The sequence below is a fragment of the Hyperoodon ampullatus genome (genome assembly GCF_949752795.1).
Source record: "Hyperoodon ampullatus genome assembly, chromosome: 13".
NCBI lineage: Eukaryota > Metazoa > Chordata > Mammalia > Artiodactyla > Ziphiidae > Hyperoodon > Hyperoodon ampullatus.
Window position 1 is genome coordinate 81,249,736 of NC_136926.1, and position 22,881 is coordinate 81,272,616.

A 22,881-nucleotide genomic window follows, 5' to 3' on the forward strand; every position below is an offset into this window, starting at 1 on the left:
ATGTACCAGGACTGCATCCTTTTTCATTGCTAAATAATATTCCATTGAATGGATATACAACATTTTGTTTATATATTTATTAGTCATTGAGCATTTTTTCCCTATTTTTTGGCTATTATAAACAATGCTGCTGTAAACATTTGAGTACAAGTTTTTGTGTGGATGTAGGATTTTATTTCAATTGCATATATGCCTAATAGTAAAATCACTGGGTCATATGGAAATTCTATGTTCAACATTCTGAGGAACTGCCAGACTATTTCCCAAAGCAACTGGACCATTTTACATTTCTACCAGCAACAGATGAGGATCCCATTTCTTCCACATCCTTGCCAATACTCGCTATATGTCTTTTTGATTATAGTTATCCCAGTGGATATAATATAGTGTCTCATTGTGGCTTTGATTTCCATTTCCTAATGATGAAGATGCTGAGCATCTTTTCATGTGCTTTTCATCTGTCTGTGTATCTTTTTTGAAGATATGTCTATTCAAGTTCTTTGAACACTTATTAATTGGGTTGTTTATCTCTTTGTTGTTGAGTTGTAAGAGTTATTTATATATCCTGGGTGCTAGGCCATTATCATATATGTGATTTGCAAATATTTTCTCTCATACTCTGGGTTTTTTTTTTCTTTTCTACATAGTGTTCTTTCATGAACACAAAATTTTAAATTCTGATTAAGTTCAATTTATCTATTTTTTATTGTTGCCTATGCTTGGTGTCACATTAAAGAAGCCACCGACAAAATCCCTGGTAATGAAGATCTGACCTTATGTTTATTTCTAAGAGTTTTATAGTTTTAACTCTTAAATTTAGGTCTTTGATACATCAAAAAAAATTTTTTTATATACAGCAGGTTCTTATTAGTTATCTAGCTTATGCATATTAGTGTATATATGTCAATCCTAATCTCCCAATTCATCACACCACCACCACCACCCCCTGCCCTCACTTTCCCCCCTTTGTGTCCATACGTTTGTCCCTACATCTGTGTCTCTATTTCTGCCTTGCAAACCGGTTCATCTGTACCATTTTTCTAGATTCCACATATATGCATTAATATACAATATTTGTTTTTCTCTTTCTGACTTACTTCACTCAGTATGACAGTCTCTAGATCCATCCACGTCTTAAAAAATGACCCAATTTCATTCCTTTTTCATGGCTGAGTAATATTCCATTGTATATATGTAACACATCGTCTTTATCTATTCGTGTGTCGATGGGCATTTAGGTTGCTTCAATGACCTGGCTATTCTAAATAGTGCTGCAGTGAACATTGGGGTCCATGTGTCTTTCCGAATTACAGATTTCTCTGGGTATATGCCCAGTAGAGGGATTGCTGGATCATATGGTAATTATATTTTTAGTTTTTTAAGGAACCTCCATACTGTTCTCCATAGTGACTCTATCAACTTACATTCCCACCAAGAGTGAAGAGGGTTCCCTTTTCTCCATACCCTCTCTAGCATTTGTTGTTTGTAGATTTTCTGATGAAGCCCATTCTAACTGGTGTGAGGTGATACCTCATTGTAGTTTTGATTTGCATTTCTCTAGTAATTAGTGATGTTGAGCATCTTTCCCTATGCTTCTTGGCCATCTGTATGTCTTCTTTAGAGAAAAGTCTATTTAAGTCTTCTGCCCATTTTTGGATTGGGTTGTTTGTTTTTTTAATATTGAGCTGCATGAGCTGTTTATATATTTTGAAGATTAGTCCTTTGTCCGTTGATTCGTTTGAAAATATTTTCTCCCATTCTGAGGGTTGTCTTTTCGTCTTGTTTATGGTTTCCTTTGCTTTGCAAAAGCTTTGAAGTTTCATTAGGTCCCATTCATTTATTTTGTTTTTATTTCCATTACTCTAGGAGGTGGATAAAAAAATATCTTGCTGTGATTTATGTCAAAGAGTGTGCTTCCTATTTTTTTCCTCTAAGAGTTTTATAGTGTCTGGTCTTACATTTAGGTCTCTAATCCATTTTGAATTTATTTTTGTGTATGGTGTTAGAGAATGTTCTAATTTCATTCTTTTACATGTAGCTGTCCAGTTTTCCCAGCACTACTTATTGAAGAGACTGTCTTTTCTCCATTGTATATCCTTGCCTCCTTTGTCATAGATTAGTTGAGCATAGGTGCGTGGGTTTATCTCTGGCTCTCTATCTTGTTCCACTGATCTATGTTTCTGTTTTTATGCCCGTACCATATTGTCTTGATTACTGTAGCTTTATAGTATAGTCTGAAGTCAGGGAGTCTGATTCCTCCAGCTCTGTTTTTTTCCCTCAAGACTGCTTTGGCTCTTTGGGGTCTTTTGTGTCTCCATACAAATTTTCAGATTTTTTGTTCTAGTTCCAAAAAAAATGCCATTGGTAATCTGATAGGGATTGCACTGAATCTGTAGATTGCTTTGGGTAGTATAGTCATTTTCACAATGTTGATTCTTCCAATCCAAGAACATGGTATATCTCTCCATCTGTTGGTATCATCTTTAATTTCTTTCATCAGTGTCTTATAGTTTTCTGCATACAGGTCTTTTGTCTCCCTAGGTAGGTTTATTCCTAGGTATTTTATTCTTTTTGTTGCAGTGGTAAATGGGAGTGTTTCCTTAATTTCTCTTTCAGATTTTTCATCATTAGTGTATAGGAATGCAAGAGATTTCTGTGCATTAACTTTGTATCGTGCAACTTTACCAAATTCATTTATTAGCTCTAGTAGTTTCCTTGTGGCATCTTTAGGATTCTCTATGTATAGTATCATGTCTTCTGCAAACAGTGACAATTTTACTTCTTCTTTACCAATTTGTATTCCTTTTATTTCTTTTTCTTCTCTGATTGCTGTGGCTAGGACTTCCAAAACTATGTTGAATAAGAGTGGTGAGAGTGGACACCCTTGTATTGTTCCTGATCTTAGAGGAAATGCTGTCAGTTTTTCACCATTGAGAATGATGTTTGCTGTGGGTTTGTCGTATATGGCCTTTATTACGTTGAGGTAGGTTCCCTCTATGCCCACTTTCTGGAGAGTTTTTTTTTTTTTTTTATCATAAATTGGTGTTGAATTTTGTCAAAAGCTTTTTCTGCATCTATTGAGATGATCATATGGTTTTTCTTCTTCACTTTGTTAATATGGTGTATCACATTGATTTGCATATATTGAAGAATCCTTTCATCCCTGGGATAAATCCCAATTGATCATGGTGTATGATCCTTTTAATGTGTTGTTGGATTCTGTTTGCTAGTATTTTGTTGAGGATTTTGCATCTGTATTCATCAGTGATATTGGTCTGTAATTTTCTTTTTTTATAGTATCTTTGTCTGGTTTTGGTATCAGGGTGATGGTGGCCTCATAGAATGAGTTTGGGAGTGTTCCTCTGCAATTTTTTGGAAGAGTTTGAGAAGGATGGGTGATAGCTGTTCTCTAAATGTTTGATAGAATTCACCTGTGAAGCCATCTGGTCCTGGACTTTTGTTTTTTGGAAGATTTTTAATCACAGTTTCAATTTCATTACTTGTGATTGGTCTGTTCATATTTTCTATTTCTTCCTGGTTCAGTCTTGGAAGGTTGTACCTTTCTAAGAATTTGTCCATTTCTTCCAGGTTGTCCATTTTATTGGCATAGAGTTGTCTGTAGTAGTCTCTTAGGATGCTTTGTATTTCTGCAGTGTCTGTTGTAACTTCTCCTTTCTCCTTTCTGATTTTATTGATTTGAGTCCTCTCCCCCTTTTTCTTGATGAGTGTGGCTAATGGTTTATCAATTTTGTTTATTTTCTCACGGAACCAGCTTTTAATTTTATTGATCTTTGCTATTTTCTTTGTTTCTATTTCATTTATTTCTGCTCTGATCTTTATGATTTCTTTCCTTCTGCTAACTTTGGGTTTTGTTTGTTCTTATTGCTCTAGTTCCTTTAGGTGTAAGGTTAGATTGTTTATTTGAGATTTTTCTTGTTTCTTGAGGTAGGCTTGTATAGCTATAAACTTCCTGCTTAGAACTGCTTTTGCTGCATCCCATAGGTTTTGGATCATTGTGTTTTCATTGTCATTTGTCTCTAGGTATTTTTTGATTTCCTCTTTGATTTCTTTAGCGATCTCTTGGTTATTTAGTAACGTAGTGTTTAGCTTCCATGTGTTTTGTGTTTTTCCCCCTGTAATTGATTTCTAATCTCATAGCATAGTTGTCAGAAAAAATGCTTGATATGATTTTAGTTTTCTTAAATTTATCAAGGCTTGATTTGTGACACAACATGTGATGTATCCTGGAGAATGTTCCGTGTGCACTTGAGAGGAAATTGTAATCAGCTATTTTCAGATGGAATGTCCTATGAATATCAATTAAGTCTATCTGGTCGTTTGTGTCATTTAAAGCTTGTGTTTTCTTATTAATTTTTCTGTCTGAATGATCTGTCCATTGGTGTAAGTGAGGTGTTAAATTCCCCCACTATTATTGTGTTACTGTTGATTTCCTCTTTTATAGCTGTTAGCATTTGCCTTATGTATTGTTGTGCTCCTATGTTGGGTGCATATATATTTATAATTGTTGTATCTTCTTCTTGGATTTATCCCTTTATCATTAGTTAGTGTCCTTCCTTGTCTCTTGTAACATTCTTTATTTTAAAGTCTATTTTGTCTGATATGAGAACCGCTACTTCAGCTTTCTTTTTATTTCCATTTGCATGGAATATCTTTTTCCATCCCCTCCCTTTCAGTCTGTATGTGTCCCTAGGTCTGAAGTGGGTCTCTTGTAGACAGCATATATATGGGTCTTGTTTCTGTATCCATTCAGCAAGCCTGTGTCTGTGGTTGGAGCATTTAATCCATTCACATTTAAGGCAACTATTGATATGTATGTTCCTATTACCATTTCCTTAATTGTTTTGGATTTGTTTTTGTAGGTCCTTTCCTTCTTTTGTGTTTCCCACTTAGAGAAGTTCCTTTTCCATTTGTTGTAGAGCTGGTTTGGTGGTGGTGAATTCTCTTAACTTTTGTTTGTCTGTAAAGCTTTTGATTTCTCCATTGAATCTGAATGAGATCCTTGCTGGGTAGATTAATCTTGGTTGTAGGTTCTTCCCTTTCATCACTTTAAGTATATCATGCCACTCCCTTCTGGCTTGTAGAGTTCCTGCTGAGAAATCAGCTGTTAACCTTATGGGAGTTCACTTTTATGTTATTTGTTGTTTTTCCCTCATTGCTTTTAATAATTTTTCTTTGTCTTTGATTCTTTTCAGTTTGATTACTATGTGCCTTGGTGTGTTTCTCCTCGGTTTTATTCTTCCTGGGTTTCTCTGCACTTCCTGGACTTTGATGGCTATTTCCTTTCCCTGTTAGGGAAGTTTTTGACTGTAATCTCTTCAGATATTTTCTTCGGTCCTTTCTCTCTCTTTTCTCCTTCTGGGACCCCTATAATGCGAATGTTGTTGCGTTTAATGTTGTGCGAGAGGTTTGTTAGGCTGTCTTCATTTCTTTTCATCCTTCTTTCTTTATTCTGTTCCTCTGCAGTGAATTCCATCATTCTGTCTTGCAGCTCACTTATCTGTTCTTCTGCCTCAGTTATTCTGCTATTGATTCCTTATAGTGTATTTTTCATTTCAGTTATTGTATTGTTCATCTCTGCTTGTTTGTTCTTTAATTCTTCTAGGTGTTTTTTCTTTAATTCTTCTAGGTCTTTGTTAAACGTTTCTTGCATCTTCTCGATCTTTGCCTCTGTTCTTTTTCCAAGGTCCTGGATCATCTTCACTATCACTATTCTGAATTCTTTTTCTGTAAGGTTGCCTGTCTCCCCTTCATTTAATTGTTTTTCTGGGGTTTTATCTTTTTCCTTCATCTGGTACATAGTCCTCTGCCTTTTCATTTTGTTTGTCTTTCTGTGAATGTGGTTTTTATTCCACAGGCTGCAGGATTGTAGTTCTTCTTGCTTCTGCTGTCTGCCCTCCGGTGGATGAAGCTATCTAAGAGGCCTGTGCAAGCTTCCTGCAGGGAGGGCCTGATGATGGGTAGAGCTGGGTGTTGCTCTGGTAGGCAGAGCTCAGTAAAACTTTAATCCACTTGTCTGCTGATGGGTGGGGCTGAGTTCCCTTCCTGTTGGTTGTTTGGCTGAGGTGACCCAGCAGTGGAGGATGCAGGCTCTTTGGTGGGGCTAATGGCAGACTCTGGGAGGGCTCACACCAAGGAGTACTTCCCAGAACTTCTGCTGCCAGTGTCCTTGTCCCCACGGTGAGCCAAAGCCAACCCCCACCTCTGCAGGGGCCCCTCCAACACTAGTAAGTCGGTCTGGTCCAGTCTTCTATGGGGTCACTACTCCTTCCCTGGGTCCTGATATGCACACTACTTTGTGTGTGTCCTCCAAGAGTGGAGGCTCTGTTTCCCCCAGTCCCATCAAAGTCCTGCAATCAAATACCACTTGCCTTCAAAATCTGATTCTCTGGGAATTCCTCCTCCTGTTGCCGGACCCCCAGGTTGGGAAGCCTGAGATGGGGCTCAGAACCTTCACTCCAGTGGGTGAACTCCTATGGTATAATTGTTCTCCAGTTTGTGAGTCACCCACCCAGCTCTTATGGGATTTGATTTTATTGTGATTGTGCCCCTCCTACCATCTCATTGCAGCTTCTCCTTTGTCTTTGTATGTGGGGTGTGTTTTTTGGTGAGTTCCAGTGTCTTCCTATTGATGATTGTTCAGCAGTTAGTTGGGATTTTGGTGCTCTCACAAGGGGGAGTGAGTGCATGTCCTTCTACTCTGCCATCTTGAACCAATCTCCTTTGATACATTTTGGGTTTTTTTTTAATATGTTTAGTATGAGATAAGGGTACAGTTTCATTTCTTTGCATGTCATCCCAGTCCTATTGGTTGAACAGATTACCCTTTTTCCATGAAATGATCTTACCACTCTTGATGAAAATCATTGGCCATAGATGTATAGCTTTATTTCTGGACTCTCAGTTCTATTTCATTGATCTATATGTTTATCTTTATAACAGCACCACACTCTTTTGATAAGGATATCTTTGCAGTGAATTTTAAAATTGAGAAGTGTAAGTCTGCCAACTCTGTTTTTCTTTTTAAGATTATTTGGCTGTTTGGATACCTTGTAATTACATATGAATTTACATATAATTTACATATGAATTTCCACTTCTGCAGAAAAAAGGCTGTTGTGATTTTGATAGTAACTGCTTTAAATCTGTAGATCACTTTGAGAAGTATTGCCACTTAACAATATTAAGTCTTCTCATTTTTGAGCATGAGATATCTTTCCATTTATTTATACATTTGTTAATATCCATCATCAGTGTTTCACAGTTTTTAGTTTACAATACTTGCACCTTCTTGTTTAAATTTATTATTAGATATTTTATTCTTTTGGATGCTATTGTAAATGGAATTGTTTTCTTAATATCCTTTCATATTGTTTGTTGCTACTGTATAAAAAACACAAGTGATCTTTGTGTTGATCTTGTAACCTGAAACTTTGCAGAATTTGTTTATATGCTCTAACAGTTTTAATATGGGTTCTTTAGGATTTTCTGCATATGAGGTCATTTCAACTGTGAATAGAGATAGTTTATATACAATTTTGATACTTTTGAATTTATTTTTCTTGCCTAATTACTCTGGCTAGGACTACCAGTACAACATTGATTAGAAGTGGTGAAAGGGGGCATCCTTTCTCAATATATTAGAGAGATAGTAGAGATAAAACTTTCAGTGTTTTTTAATTGAGTTTTATGTTAGGTATGTGTCTTTCATATATGCTTTCTTATCATGTTGAGGACAGTCCTTTCTATTCCTATTTTACTGAGTGTTTCTATCATAAAAGGCTGTTGGATTTTGCAAATTGCTTTTCTGTCATCTATTAACATGATCATATGTGTTTTTTCCCTTCCTTCTATTATAGTGATGTATAACATTGATTGATTTCTGTATGTTGAAATACCCTTTTATTCCTAGGATATATCCCACTTGCTCATGGTGTAAAATGCTTTTAATATGCATTAAATTCTATTTTTTAGAATTTTGTTGAGGAATTTTTTGCTCATGTTTATAAGGGACATTGTTCTGTATTTTACTGTGCTGTTGTTGTTTGGCTTTGTTATTAGGGAAATGCTGGCTTCCTTGAATCCGTTAGGAAGTGGTACCTCTTCTATTTTTGGAAGAGTTTGAGAAGGGTTGGTATTAATTCTTCTTTCAATGTTTTTTAGAATTCACCGATGAAGCCATCTTCTGCTCCTGGGCTTTACTTTGTTGGGATGTTTTTGATTATTCATTTTTCTTTACTTATTAAAGGTTTGTGAGACTTTCTGTTGCTTCCTGAGTCAGTTTTGACAGTTTGTGAATTTATAGGAATCTGTCCATTTCATTTAGGTTATCCAATTTATTGATGTATACTTTTTCATAGTGTTTTCTTTTTTTTTTTTTGAAGATGTTGGGGGTAGGAGTTTATTAATTAATTTATTTTTGCTGTGTTGGGTCTTCGTTTCTGTGCGAGGGCTTTCTTCAGTTGTGGCAAGTGGGGGCCACTCTTCATCGCGGTACGCGGGCCTCTCACTATCACGGCCTCTCTTGTTGCGGAGCACAGGCTCCAGACGCGCAGGCTCTGTAGTTGTGGCTCACGGGCCTAGTTGCTCTGCGGCATGTGGGAACCTCCCAGACCAGGGCTCGAACCCGTGTCCCCTGCATTAGCAGGCAGATTCTCAACCACTGAGCCACCAGGGAAGCCCCATAGTGTTTTCTTACAGTCCTTTTTTTAAATTTGTGTAAGGTTGGTAGAAATGTCCCCACTTTTATTTCTGTTCCATTAATATGATTCTTCTCTCTCTCTCTCTCATTAATCTAACTAAAAGTTTGTCAGTTATGTTGACCTTTTAAAGAACAAACTTTGGCTTTGTTCATGCTCTGTATGGTTTTTTGTTCTCTATACTGTTTATCTCTGATCTAATCTTTCTTATTTTCTTTCTGCTAGCTTTGGGTTTAGTTTTCTTTTCTTTATATACGTCCTTAAGGAGTAAAGTTAGTTTACTGATTGGAGCCCCACAGATCTCCTACTCTGTTTCAGTGAACTTTCTCCTGGTTAATTATTTGTTTGGTTAGTGTAAACATTTGCCTATCTTCCAGAGTTTCAATAGGTGGATTCTGACAGTTGTAACAAGTTTTCAGTGTTTTTGAACTCCAGCGTTGCCTACTCTGCCATTTTTGCTGATGTTATTTGGGTCAGAAAAATTTTGTATTCACTTGGAATGGACAGCCTTGTCACAGATCTATGTTAACTCTTCTTATCTTTGTCATAATATGTTCTGAAGTGACCTGGACCAGTGTCAGAAAAATGACTTTATGCTAATCATACCAGATGAGGGATAAGTAGCTAGTTCATTGATGGTCTTGCTAAGACACCTGCCCTACCAAGAGTGGAGGAAGAAACCCTACCACATCAGTAAGAGTTTTAGGTATACAGGACAACACATTCAGATTAGTATATCTTGTACCTCCCACCATGTTAAAGGAAGCACAAATTATCTGTTGGTCATCTGTAGTAATTAACTAACAATATCATGAATGGTACTTGACAAGATGTCTTCATTACTTATCTGATCATGAGAGTCATGGATAATAGTCTTATTCGAGCTTATTACTATTTTCTGATCTCTGTAAAAAGAAATATCCCTTAATTATGTAATAAATATTTTTGACAAAAACATATTTAAGTTCTCAAGAAATTAAGAGAAGAATGAGTGGGCGGACAAAAAATTTGAATGTGTAATTTTTCTTTGCTGAAGTCAAGATTCTTTATCTGTAAAATAATGACTTTATTATATTAGTCGTTTTCCAAAATGCTCCTTAGAGTCTGGGGAGGCTATGGATGACCTCCAAAGACCATTGTCAGAGGAAATTAGATATGAGGAGAGTTTCCAAGTGGGCAGTTATCCAAGCATTTCTCCAAGCATTAATGGGAGAAGTTCCATTTTTGACATATAAGACTTCTGTGTAATATATACTGTATTTTTTATTCTTAAAAGAAAGGGCGCCACTATGTTAAAAAATTTTTGAAAGCCAATGTGAAAAATAATTTCTTAGGTTAATTCTGATGATAAGCTGTCAAAATATTAAAATATAATTGTTATTTTTTTAATTGCCTACAATGTCATCTGAGTTTGGCCTGTATAATGATTTGTGAAATAAATAGAAGACAAAAGTGTTGGGTATGGGCATTTAAAAATTTTTTATAGCAACACTTATTGCCGAGCCTTGTAAATTATTTCAGGTAAAGTGATAATATACATTAATTTTAATTTTTGACATCTAAGACATATTATAAACAGAATAGTCCTTGAGGTATTTTTGAGGGTTTCTAAAAATCAACAGATAAAAGAGACTGTAAATACACAAACTTCCTTTATTATAGTTCTCTTTTGTTAATTTTCTATTGTTTAACCAGAACGGTAAATTTTCACCAGTCTGAACCACTAACAATGCATTTCCTGCCCGAAGAAACAAAGTCCTGTTCTTATACTATCCTACCAAATACGTTATCATCATTGAATTCTCTTGGAAAGATGTTTAATAATGTTTATAGGCCCAATTTTAGCATATTTTTCATTTTGAACTTCCAGGATTTGGATGAAACTGTACATTTTCATTTGGCTCATCACCAAATTTTTTCTATTTTTATTGATTTGGGACATTTTAACATTCATGAAAAAGATGAACATATACATCTTTATGTCATTATTGTATAGGAATATACTAAAAATCGCCTTTCAAAAATATTTTAAAAATATGAACCTTGATTCCTTGTTTCTTTTCTCCCATAGTGTTTCAAAGTTAGTAGAAGTTATGCCTGGGTAATGGAGATATGTATTGAAAATATTTGTGCCATTATTTAATTATCTAATGGTACTATATAGTTCATTTTTACTTAAGTTAGAACAATGTTTTTGTTTATCTTTTGCTTTTGTGTTAGAGTTTGATATTCTCAGTCGTGCTCGATCTTTATCAGAGGTGTATTGTCCTCTTACAGTTCAGAGATGCCACTGTAATGCTCCAACTTACAGTAGCTAGAAATAAAGATTTGAATTCTTTAATATTGATTCACCAGAATTAAATAAAATTATGAGGGACATTTATTCCTTTTAAGTGCTTAGAATAAAAAGAATATCATTCACTTTTTTCATGTTTGCTCTGTAATTGAATCTATATGATGATGATGATGATGTTACTATTATTTTTATACCTACTGTTTAATTGAGTGCATGCTATATGCCAGACTCTGGATTCTGTTCTGCAGGTTCAAGATAATCCTTACAACATTGTGTTGCAGGTGAGGTGTCTGGTGCCAGTGGAGGTTGGTATAGTGGGTACATTTGTTTACCCAGCTGATCTGGCCCCTGAAAGGACCCCCTGATGAGGGCTTTGTGAGCCTGTTTCCAGGAGGATTTTCCACTGTGTTGTGTGGGTGGAGAGCAGGAAAGCAAGCTCTATATACCACAGTCATTTTTTTTAAGTCTTTTATTTTTGAGTGGATTGCTTCAGTATATTTCACTACAAGTGGGGTCTCTTTTCTTTATTCTTAAGGGTTTTGGATTTACATGAAGCTTTGTTGTACTTTGTTACACTTCCTCGCTGAATGTTGAGTTGTGCTCTTTCAAGAAAAAATGATAATTGGCATTATCAATTTAGATGTATCGATGAGAAGCTTTTTAGTTTTTGAATATGTGGTCATTCTGGAGTTGAAGTTACCAAGAAAAATTAATCATGATACTGTAAGGCTGAATTAGAAGTGGGTTCCCTGAATTAGAAATGGGTTCTGTAATATTTTTGTTTACATTTCTTATGCATTTGATACCCTGACATACACAGACTGCATGAGTGAGTTTGAAAGGTGTGAGTAGAGTGGTAGTGTATGTGTGTGTGTGTGCGTGCATGTGTGTGTCTGTATGTACGTGTGTCTGTGTGTGCATGTGTGTCTATGTCTGTGTGTGTGTCTGTGGGGGTACATATGTGTTGTGTCTGTGTGTGGCGGGTGTGCGTGTGTGGGTATGTGTGTATGGGGTGTGTGCACGTGTGTCTGTGTGTGTGCATGTTTGTCTCTGTAGGTTTGTTTGTGTGTGTGTGTGTGCACCTGTGTCTGTGTGTGGAGGGGGTGTGCGTGTGTGTCTGTGTGTGTGCGTATGTGTCTGTGTATCTGTGTGTGGTGGGTGTGCATATGTTTGTGTGTGCATGTTTCTGTGTGTGTCAGTGTGTGTCTGTGTGTGTGTGTCTGCGTGTGTGTGTGTCTGTGTGTGAGAGAGAGGGAGAGGGAGAAGAAGAGAGGCTAAGGTGCTTAATGTTTTGGTAAAATAAGCTTTTGAGAGTATCTAGTCTGATTTCCTGGGTGTATATGTGGGGAAGATAAGGCGTGGAATGATAGAGTCACTTTATGCACCACTGACAGCACGTTATTAGCAAAGCAAAGCCATGTCTTAGTCTCACCTTCCCACCACTCCATCACTCTAAACAATAAATCTCCACTGATAGAAATTTTGCGCCTCAGGGGACATTTGGCAATGTCTGGACACATTTTTGGTTGTCACAGCTTGGGTGTTCTGCTGATAACTAGTGGGTAGAAGCCAGGGATGCTGCTGAACACCCTACAGTGCACAAGACAGCCCCACATAGAGTTATTTGGTCCAAATGTCAACAGTGCTGAGTCTGAGAAATCCTTTCAAAATGTGAAGTATATCACATCGTGATTAACCAAGGAAAGAAGGCTTAACCATTAACCTCTGCTATGAATTTGATCAAAATCCAATGACTAAATATTTAATTCTAATTATGTAAAATATCTGATTACTTAAAAAGAAAGTATTTGCCTCTGGGCCATTGTCTCATTAGTAGGTATTCCTAAGGACTGTTCAAAGTCTCACAAAGATAAACTTATTATAATTTCACAGAGTCTCACTAAGACAAGTTCATCATATGCTTATTACAAGCCCGAGTAATATATCTAATTGTTTTCAGCAGGCCTAAGAGTTGGGTGCCAGAGCAAGCTTACAACCATGAAGCTACCACATAGAGACACAGCAAAATAAGTCCATCAAACTGGGCTATGATTACATCTGCTTCATGTTAATATTTAGAATATAAAAATTTGCTTTAAAATATTTTGTAGACCTTGTAGTTAAGTCAACCTACTACTTTTTAAAATAATTAACACTAATGATAGCTTCAATTTATTTAATGTTGGGTCTGTTTTAAGCACTTTATATCCATTATCTCTTAGCCCTCAGCATGTGTCTGTTGGTCATAACATTTGTTTTATAAATGAAGGGACTGGCGGGCTCTGAGATGTGACTCTGAGGTCTGTCTGAGATCAGGGCCTCTTCTTTTTAAAATATGTTCTACTGTGAATCAGATTTATTTTTCTTACAGGTTTTTTTCTTAACTTTTCCCTCAACTGACAAAATATAAATCAAGTTTGCTTTGTAGTACAACTTAGACATTTTCACAGAAAATATGCATTGTTTCTGTAAAGAAATTCTGGACATTATGAAACAATAATTCCTATTTCTAAAATGATGAGAGAAAAATGATATTTTCTCTGACACTACAGTAAGACTCACACATTGACATTCAGATTTTTGTGGCTGGTGTATGTGGGTAGGCACAAGTCAGTTTAATAAAAGATGTGGCTTCCCAGCTGGTCTCTTGATTGATGAAGGATGTATTTGTAAAATCACCGTGTACGCTGTGATTTTGTACATACATGTTTCTAATCTGTGATTTCAAGTCACCTAGTGCATTTCAATCAAAACCAAAATTGGCTTCCTTGCAAAAATTTTTCAGTTACTGAGACAATTATATGTTGCTTTAGAATAACCTACAAATATTGTTAATGCCATTGAAATTGTAGCAATTAAAAGCTAACAGCTGAATTCAAATAGTTACTGAGGTCCACAGAAAAATCTTTTCCATTTATCTTACTTTGTCTATATTTCTATTTTTCTTACTTTGTCAGTGAGAGGCATATACGTGTAATGTTTGACACTATTCTTTCAACTTATAAAAGTAGGAAGAAAACCAATGTTAGAATAAATTTTTAAATCACCAAACACTTATTCAATGTTTTGAAGTATATCTTTCTAATTTATTTTCTCTACAAGTCACCCAATCTTGAAATACTCTCATTCTTTTTGTTTTCTTCATTGCTTTCATAGAACATCCATATATTTATTCATTTATCCATTTATACCTTCATTCATTTATTCATTAATTTATTTGCCTATTTGCAAAAGATCTGAAGACAAATACAACATTATCTCCTTAAGAAATTTACAGTTCTCTGAGGAAACAGACATGTAAATAAGTCATGAATATCGCCTTTGGCTGTAGCATTAACTCTTTTTGTGGGGACCAGGAGAGGTGATTTCTCACAGAGATGGTGAGAAATAGCTTTAAAATTGGGTAAAGGTTGCTGCGGGGGTTTTCAATTTCATGGTTTCTTCAGGGCTCCTCAATTAAGTGATAGGGATCCAGAGTAAAATCAGTTCTGATTAGTATTTATTCCCAATGGTTTCTGCAGTTAGATGCTGTTACAACTTTTTATTGGCCTGTAGCTCCCACTGTAATAAATAAGGCCACAGGAGAAACCTGATGACAGTGGTTTAACCAGAGAAGTTCTCTTTTCCTCCCATCACCAAAGTCTGCATGAGCCAGTCATGGTCCCAACTCCTTCTGCCCTTCTTAGTGTGGCTTCCCTTTGAGTCTTGACCTCATGGCCTCACAATTAGTTAAAGAATGCTTCTCCATCTCAAGCCTCCTATTCTTGTTCAAGGAAGGAAGAAGAGGAAAGAAGTGAAATGGAGAGTCATCCACATCAGGAAGATGAAACTTTCCAAAAATGTTCTTCAGACTTTCACTTATGTTTCACCAGCCAAACTGTACCATGTGGCTAAGTGTACTTATACTGGGAGTCTTGGTAACATAAGGTGTTTTTTTTTTTTTAAAAACTGACCACTTTGTTGCCCCAAACAAAATAATTCTTTTTGTAGGGAGGAAGTAGAGAAATAATACTGGTGAGAAAATACCAGAATTCACAGGGAGGACCTAATATATAAAGTGAAAATGGAATAAACACACAAAAATTAACTTTCATTGATGTGTGCTGAGTACCTTAAGCTATTGTGAACTGGCCAACACAGCAAGTAATAACACAGCAAGTCCATGGAGGAATGATGATTTCAGTTTTAAATATCTTGATGACATATTGTCGTATTTTCTAGTAGCAGAGTGCAGTGTGCTGATGTATATAAGTGTTGGAGACTCAGAAAAGGATTGGATCTAAATATAAGTATTTGGTAAAGAAAGGTGATAATTGAAACTGTTAGAATGGGTGAAATTATCCAGCGATAATAGATTTACATGAGGACATACCTGAAATATATGTAGGGATGGGAGGGAAAAGAGGCGCCTCCAGAGGGCGGGGAGAAGATGGTGAGTGCTCATGAGGAAGACCAGGAGGATGTATTGTTGAGATCCGAGAAGTCTTCATGTAGGTGGGGCTGTGAACAGTATCAAAGGCTGCATAGAGGACAAGTAGCATATGGGCTGAGAGGAGTCTTCAAACTTAAAAAAACACAAAATGTGCATGTGTGTGAATGCATATGCATGTGTGTGTGGGAAAGTGTCTGTTTTCAGAGAGTCACTCTGGTGTACTAAAGGGAGTAGATAGTAGATTCAATGGGGTTCCTGGCTGGGAAGAGCTCGTTCAATCATCTGACCATGAAGCAGAAGAGAATAGTCCCTACAAGTGACACTAACCAAACTGAAAGCGAGATTCATTGCCATAAGTGAAACTGACTGAAGAACTGGTGGTGTTTAAATGTCATGAGGAAAATCCAGCTGAAAGGGAGAGTTCAGGGAGGGAGAAGAGAGTATGGTGATTGAGCACATTTTCTGAAAAGACAGAACGAAAGGAAACCTCAGAGGGTTAGTTCACTTTTTATGGGAGAAAGGTCACCCCCTCCATTGCATCAGGAAGTAAGGAGGAAAGGATGCTGTTCAGTAGAAATAGATGACAAATAGGTTATTCAGCTAAGAATATTCTTCCAAATTAAGAGGGAAGGAAGAATAAAATAATTTGGAGATATTAGCTCCCTAACTTTCAAATGCTGTTTTCCTGCTATTTATAAGGATATAGTGATTGTGTTTCTTCTTCCCTCTCCTCTGAAAAGAAACCTTGGGCATTCTATGCTGTTAGTTCAACCAGAGAAGCTCTCTTTCATGTGGTCTGCCATCACCCATTTGTCAGAACACTTCCTGACAGCTGCATCATGCCACCAGAAAGTCACTCCTTTTTTTTCCCCAGGGAAAGGGGCTGGAGAGCTGTCACTGGGGGCCCTGGAGACAGCAGCTCACAATTCCTGCCAGCATGACTGAAATCAAAGGCTTTGACATACAGTTTTGTATCTTGATTTCTATACCCAAATAGTTTATTAATTTTTTTTTCTTTTCTGGGGCAATCTAATAAAGATCAGCTTGGACCAATGATGTTTCCTATTGTTCCTGTAATCTGCACTATAATCTTTCTTTAAATCTTTTGCAGATAGATACGGTATTAGTTCTTGCTTTGCCATTTTATTTTTTCTATTACTATTGCAAGTTATACAAATTGTTATTAAACATTAAACACACTGGTGGATGAAGGGGTGGTTGTTTCTTCCTTTTTCACTTACAGTACAGTTCAAATAGGTTGTGCAGAAAGTATTGGATAACCATACTGAGTTAGGGAACATTAAAATGATTTCATTTTGGATAGCTCACTTGTGATCCACAGAGAGTGTTGTGGTATTGGTTTTGATAAAACTTCACAACCAAAGGGAATCTTTTTCGAGTTAGTGTGGAGTGGCCTTAATGCTGGAAATAATCCTGTTGGCCAAGACCCCAGAGCTATACAGATGAGAAAAGGATGCCGGAAATTCTGTTGTTTACATATGTGTCTGTAACACTGAGCCGCTAGAGCAGCCCAGCAAGCCCAGAGGGTAAGATGCTTAATAACCTTGTGGTTTTCTATTTAATTTTTATATTTTCCTGCTGGGGCAGAGCATGTGTTATTCTCAGAGCAAAGAAAAGACAGTTGCATATAAGATGCAGAACTACTGTAGGTCTGGGAAACAGAGGGATTCGGTGTTTCTTCTTAAAGTGGACTTGATTTCTTCCCTCCCTCTTCCATTTTCCACGTTGGTATTCTTTATCCTGACAGCTTGTCATACATTTCCTGTTTTGTAAAAAAATAACTGTGTACTAACAAAACTCAGGTAAGATTTTCAACTCTAAATTTAGACAGTAATATATTATGTTGATAATAAAACCTTGTTTTGTAGTTCCAAATGAATATGAGTTAGTCAATGTGTTTGAAGTAATCTATATTCTTAGAGTAAAAATAAAGTAGAATTATTATACAAATACTTATATTTATGCCTCATGCATTTAGAGTTATTTTCATTTTGCTGGTCCTCATGATAAATTCCTGTCACGGTTAGCAGAAAAGTATACTTCAAACTTAGCATTAATATTGATTTCTTTATATAAGCTACTTGGATAGTGTGGAGGAGAAGAGACATAGAGTATAATAATAAAATCCTGACATAATAAAAGGAAATGGGTGTTTAGAGAAAGTAATTACAGAACTAAGGAAAAAGGATCTCTGAAAACCGTTGAGAAGTATTTGCTTATGTTTCCTGCAAAGATAAATTATAAAATAAATGTTAAATGGGTAAATCTGTTAAATAGAAACATAAAGGAGATATTCTTTTTAAAATACAATTATAAACATGTAAGTAACATGGAACTGAAATACACAATGATATTTCTTGATATCATTTAAATAAACACTAGTTTTCCTTTTTTCTAAAATCATCTGAATACACTTTTGCTAATATTTTTGTGGGATAGGGTATTGTTACAACTTTTGATTAAATATTTTGTTAATCATTTTATTGTCAAATATCCTATTGTCATATCCTTTAAAATATCCATTAAATATTGTCAAATATTTAGAGACATATAAATTAGTCTTTAATTCTGACTTTTCTCCATATTTTTACATAAGCATTAGATTAGAAAGGAATCTTGACAAGCTAGTGATACAATATTTGTATAAGTTTTGTGTGATTTTGCAATAGTGATTTAAAATATCAATGTCTATTTGAATATTTAGAAAAATGTTTAATATGAATTGTATTTTTTCCTAAAACTTTAAAAAATAGTTTTCTTGTGAAATAACATCATTTAGTGGTCTCTCTTGCACTGTTCATATGTTTTCTTTGGATTCAGTATTTGCTTGACCATTGGGACCTAGCTTCTTGGTGCCTCACTATGGGTGTAACCTTGAAATTTATGAGGGTTTCATCTAATTATTAGAGCCACACATATAATGGCAGTAATTCTTTACAACTGAAAATGATCTCAGGCCACTTCTATTTGAAGAAGCATCATATCTCCTATACGTGTATTACAAGGTCAATTGAATTCTGCCATAATGCCAAAACCTTCAAAATTCCCTTTTTAGCAAGATTTTAGAGAAGCCTTGAAAGAAAAGTCTGGCTGCCTGAGCTGAGACTTAAAAAATCAGTGGAACTTGGATAGTTGCTGAAAAGCAAAAAGACTCTTCTACTGTTTAGAAGTAGTTGGAGCAAAGGGTTTTGAGGCATAAATTAATATACAGCCAGGTAGGATAGGGATGAGTGATTCCCCTCACTGGAGCAGAAAAAAATACACCTTGTGAATAATGGACATTGTGCTCAATAGCTAGAACAGGATGGAGTTGTGGAGCATCTTAAAATTCACACAGATTAATTTTGCCCTTATATATTAGACATTGGGGACAATTGCAAATTTCTGAAGATATGGAGTATTTCTTCTTCTCATCATCTGCTTCCTCCTTCTTCATCATCTTATTCTTCTTAATCATCATCTTCATTTTCATCATTGGCATACTTTCAACACATGATTGTGCTTCTGTGTTCAAGGTAACTTACATACATATCTACAATTTTGATAGCTGTGCGACCAAATGAACTTTATTTTACATAATATCTTTATTTTACACGTGAAAAAATCTGATGTTCAAAAATGTTGAATGATTTCTTTGAAGCCACAAATATAGTAAGTGGAGCCAGAATTCCAGACAATGTCTTTCTGGCTCCAGAGCTATTCCACTGTGCTGCACTGGTATTTTAGGGATGTGAATCTGGCTGGAGTTATTAGCAGGATGCTTTGGAATGGGCATTGGGGTAACAGAACTCAGGGAGGGGCGGTGAGACAACAGGCAGATCAATTCCAGCATGTGTAAACCCAGCCAATCACAGTCCTGTCAGGAGGTCCACTCTTGGCATTGGGAATAGAAAGAAGAAATTGATCCTGAAAATAAGCAGGTTTTACATTTAAATTGGCTGTTCTCATATTCATCTCTTATGCTTTCCTCTCTCTTTTATTTTCTTGAATGTTGTAGTTATATTCAGAGAAGATATATTTTGATTTCTCAAAGGAAATTTCATCTCTGATTTTCATCTAATATTACTGACTCATAAATGAAATATGTGAAATGACTGGAAATGATATTGGGATTACACTGATATTCCTTTGTTTCTTTTTGGTGCATGATATGAATGAATGCCTAGTGACCACACATTCTTCAAATTATGGAGAGATGCAATTATTACCAAAAAAATTATCCTATAAGTTTTATTTCACTGGGTGAAGAGTAAATATAAAATTTATGTTGCTAATAGATAATTTTGAGAACAGTGTATGTATAGTAAAAACAATAGAACCTATTTATCAACACTTCCCTCTTCAAATATCCAAACCTTAAATGTATTATTTTGCTTTTCCTCTAAATAGAATAATCTCTGCAACAGCATTCATTTTCTTCTCTTCTATTTTTCAATGTTTTTGACGAAATAAAATTAGAAAAGCACCTTAGGTTATAATAATGAGTTTTGGATAATATGTATAATTTCTATGATATCATTCTATTTATTTATTAATTTATTTTAACATCTTTATTGGAGTATAATTGCTTTACAATGGTGTGTTAGTTTCTGCTTTATAACAAACTGAATCAGCTATATATATACATATATCCCCATATCTTCTCTTCCCTCTTGTGTCTCCCTCCCTCCCACCCTCCCTATCCCACCCCCTCTAGGTGGCCACAAAGCACTGAGCTGGTCTCACTGTGCTATGCGGCTGCTTCCCACTAGCTATCTATTTTACATTTGGTAGTGTATATATGTCCACGCCACTCTCTCGCTTTGTCACAGCTTACCCTTCCCCCTCCCCATATCCTCAAGTCCATTCTCTAGTAGGTCTTCATCTTTATTCCCATCTTGCCCCTAGGTTCTTCATAACCATTTTTTTTAAGATTCCATATATATGTGTTAGCATACGGTATTTGTTTTTCTCTTTCTGACTTACTTCACTCTGTATGACAGACTCTAGGTCCATCCACCTCACTACAAATAACTCAATTTTGTTTCTTTTTATAGCTGAGTAATATTCCATTGTATATATGTGCCACATCTTCTTTATCCATCCATCTGTTGATGGACACTTAGGTTGCTTCCATGTCCTGGCTATTAAAAATAGAGCTGTAGTGAACATTCTGGTACATGCCTCTTTTTCAATTATGGTTTTCTTAGGGTATATGCCCAGTAGTGGGATTGCTGGGTCGTATGGTAGTTCTATTTGTAGTTTTTTAAGGAACCTCCATACTGTTCTCCATAGTGGCTGTATCAATTTACATTCCCACCAACAGTGCAAGATTGTTCCCTTTTCTCCACACCCTCTCCAGCATTTATTTTTAGTAGATTTTTTGATGATGGCCATTCTGACCGATGTGAGATGATATCTCATTGTAGTTTTGATTTGTATTTCTCTAATGATTAATGATGTTGAGCATTCTTTCATGTGTTTGTTGGCAATCTGTATATCTTCTTTGGAGAAATGTCTGTTTAGGTCTTCTGCCCAGTTTTGGATTGGTTTTTTTGTTTTTTTGCTATTGAGCTACATGAGCTGCTTGTAAATTTTGGAGATAAATCCTTTGTCAGTTGCTTCATTTGCAAATATTTTCTCCCATTCTGAGGGTTGTCTTTTGGTCTTGTTTATGGTTTTCTTTGCTGTGCAAAAGCTTTTAAGTTTCATTATGTCCTATTTGTTTATTTTTGTTTTTATTTCCATTTCTCTAGGATGTGGGTCAAAAAGGATCTTGCTGTGATTTATGTCATAGAGCGTTCTGCCTATGTTTTCCTCTAAGAGTTTGATAGTGTCTGGCCTTACATTTAGGTCTTTAATCCGTTTTAAGCTTATTTCTGTGTATGGTGTTAGGGAGTGTTCTAATCTCATACTTTTATATGTACCTGTCCAGTTTTCCCAGCACCACTTATTGAAGAGGCTGTCCTTTCTCCGCTGTATATTCCTGCCTCCTTTATCAAAGATAAGGTGACCATATGTGCATGGGTTTATCTCTGGGTTTTCTATCCTGTTCCATTGATCTATATTTCTGTTTTTGTGCCAGTACCATACTATCTTGATTACTGTAGTTTGTAGTATAGTCTGAAGTCAGGGAGCCTGATTCCTGCAGCTCCATTTTTCTTTCTCAAGATTGCTTTGGCTATTCGGGGTCTTTTGTGTTTCCATACAAATTGTGAAATTTTTTGTTCTAGTTCTGTGAAAAATGCCAGTGGTAGTTTGATAGGGATTACATTGAATCTGTAGATTGCTTTGGGTAGTAGAATCATTTTCACAATGTTGATTCTTCCAATCCAAGGACATGGTATATCTCTCCGTCTATTTGTATGGTCTTTAATTTCTTTCATCAGTGTAGTAATTTTCTCCATACAGGTATTTTGTCTCCTTATGTAGGTTTATTCCTAGATATTTTATTCTTTTTGTTGCAGTGGTAAATTGGAGTGTTTTCTTAATTTCACTTTCAGATTTTTCATCATTAGTGTGTAAGAATACCGGAGATTTCTGTGCATTAATTTTGTATCCTGCTACTTTACCAAATTCATTGATTAGCTCTAGTAGTTTTCTGGTAGCATCTTTAGAATTCTCTATGTATAGTATATGATATCATTTTAGAAATGTACTATGTACTATTTTAGAAGCTTGCTGTCACTTAAGTAGCCTTTATTGGAGCAATACCTTTTGCCAAGCATCCAAACAGATAAAGATAGTTGAAATGTAAAGATTCATCCTTTTAAAATTATCATTACTAAAAGAATAAGTACATTTGTTGTTTCAAATGCTTTGGTCACTGACTTTATGACATTTTATTTTAATTAAATAGGTCTAGGCTGAATTCCAAGGCAGTTTTCCAAAGAGGGAATTTTGTATACCCCAGTCCTCAGTGCCATCACCAATTATAGATGTTCAGCTGTGATCAAGTATGAATTGAGACTTTGGTTATAAAAAGGAAAACTGGATAGGTATTTTATTGGAGAAAATCAGCCCATCAAAGAGGAGATGGGTTGGGCTCAGGGCCATTTCATTGAAATCATATCAATAGCTTTTCAGAGGATTATTAATCTTATTATATGTTTAAATATTATCTTGATGAGTTATAGTCAATGGTATTTGCCAAGAATTGCTGTTACGTGTAACAAAGATATAAAGATATTTGATGTTAAAATTCTGATAGAAGCATCTTTTTTGGTAGCTGAAGACAGAGATATCCTTAGTATTGGGTAGGAAACATGCTCATTGCAAAACTTACAAATCGTATTTTATCCCAATGCTTGCTTTTAATTTGTGGAATTTAAGGTTCAAAAAGATAGTGAGTCTTTCAGTCACAGACTCATGAACATATGTTTCTACGTTGCAGGAACTGTTTAGAAATGTAACTCGAGGTAAAGTGACAGTATTTA

At 35.7% G+C, this 22,881-nt stretch overlaps 1 protein-coding gene across 1 annotated transcript in view; it reads left to right on the forward strand.

Moving 5' to 3' along the window:
* Positions 1-16,919: 16,919 nt before the first annotated feature.
* The window catches only part of CCDC102B (coiled-coil domain containing 102B), a gene marked incomplete at both ends in the record, with an annotated part of 216,736 nt that continues 210,774 nt past the window's right edge, over positions 16,920-22,881 (forward strand). The window contains 2 exon segments of the mRNA XM_079717495.1: positions 16,920-16,946; positions 16,949-16,992. Of these exon segments, the coding sequence (XP_079573621.1) occupies positions 16,920-16,946; positions 16,949-16,992 (71 nt within the window).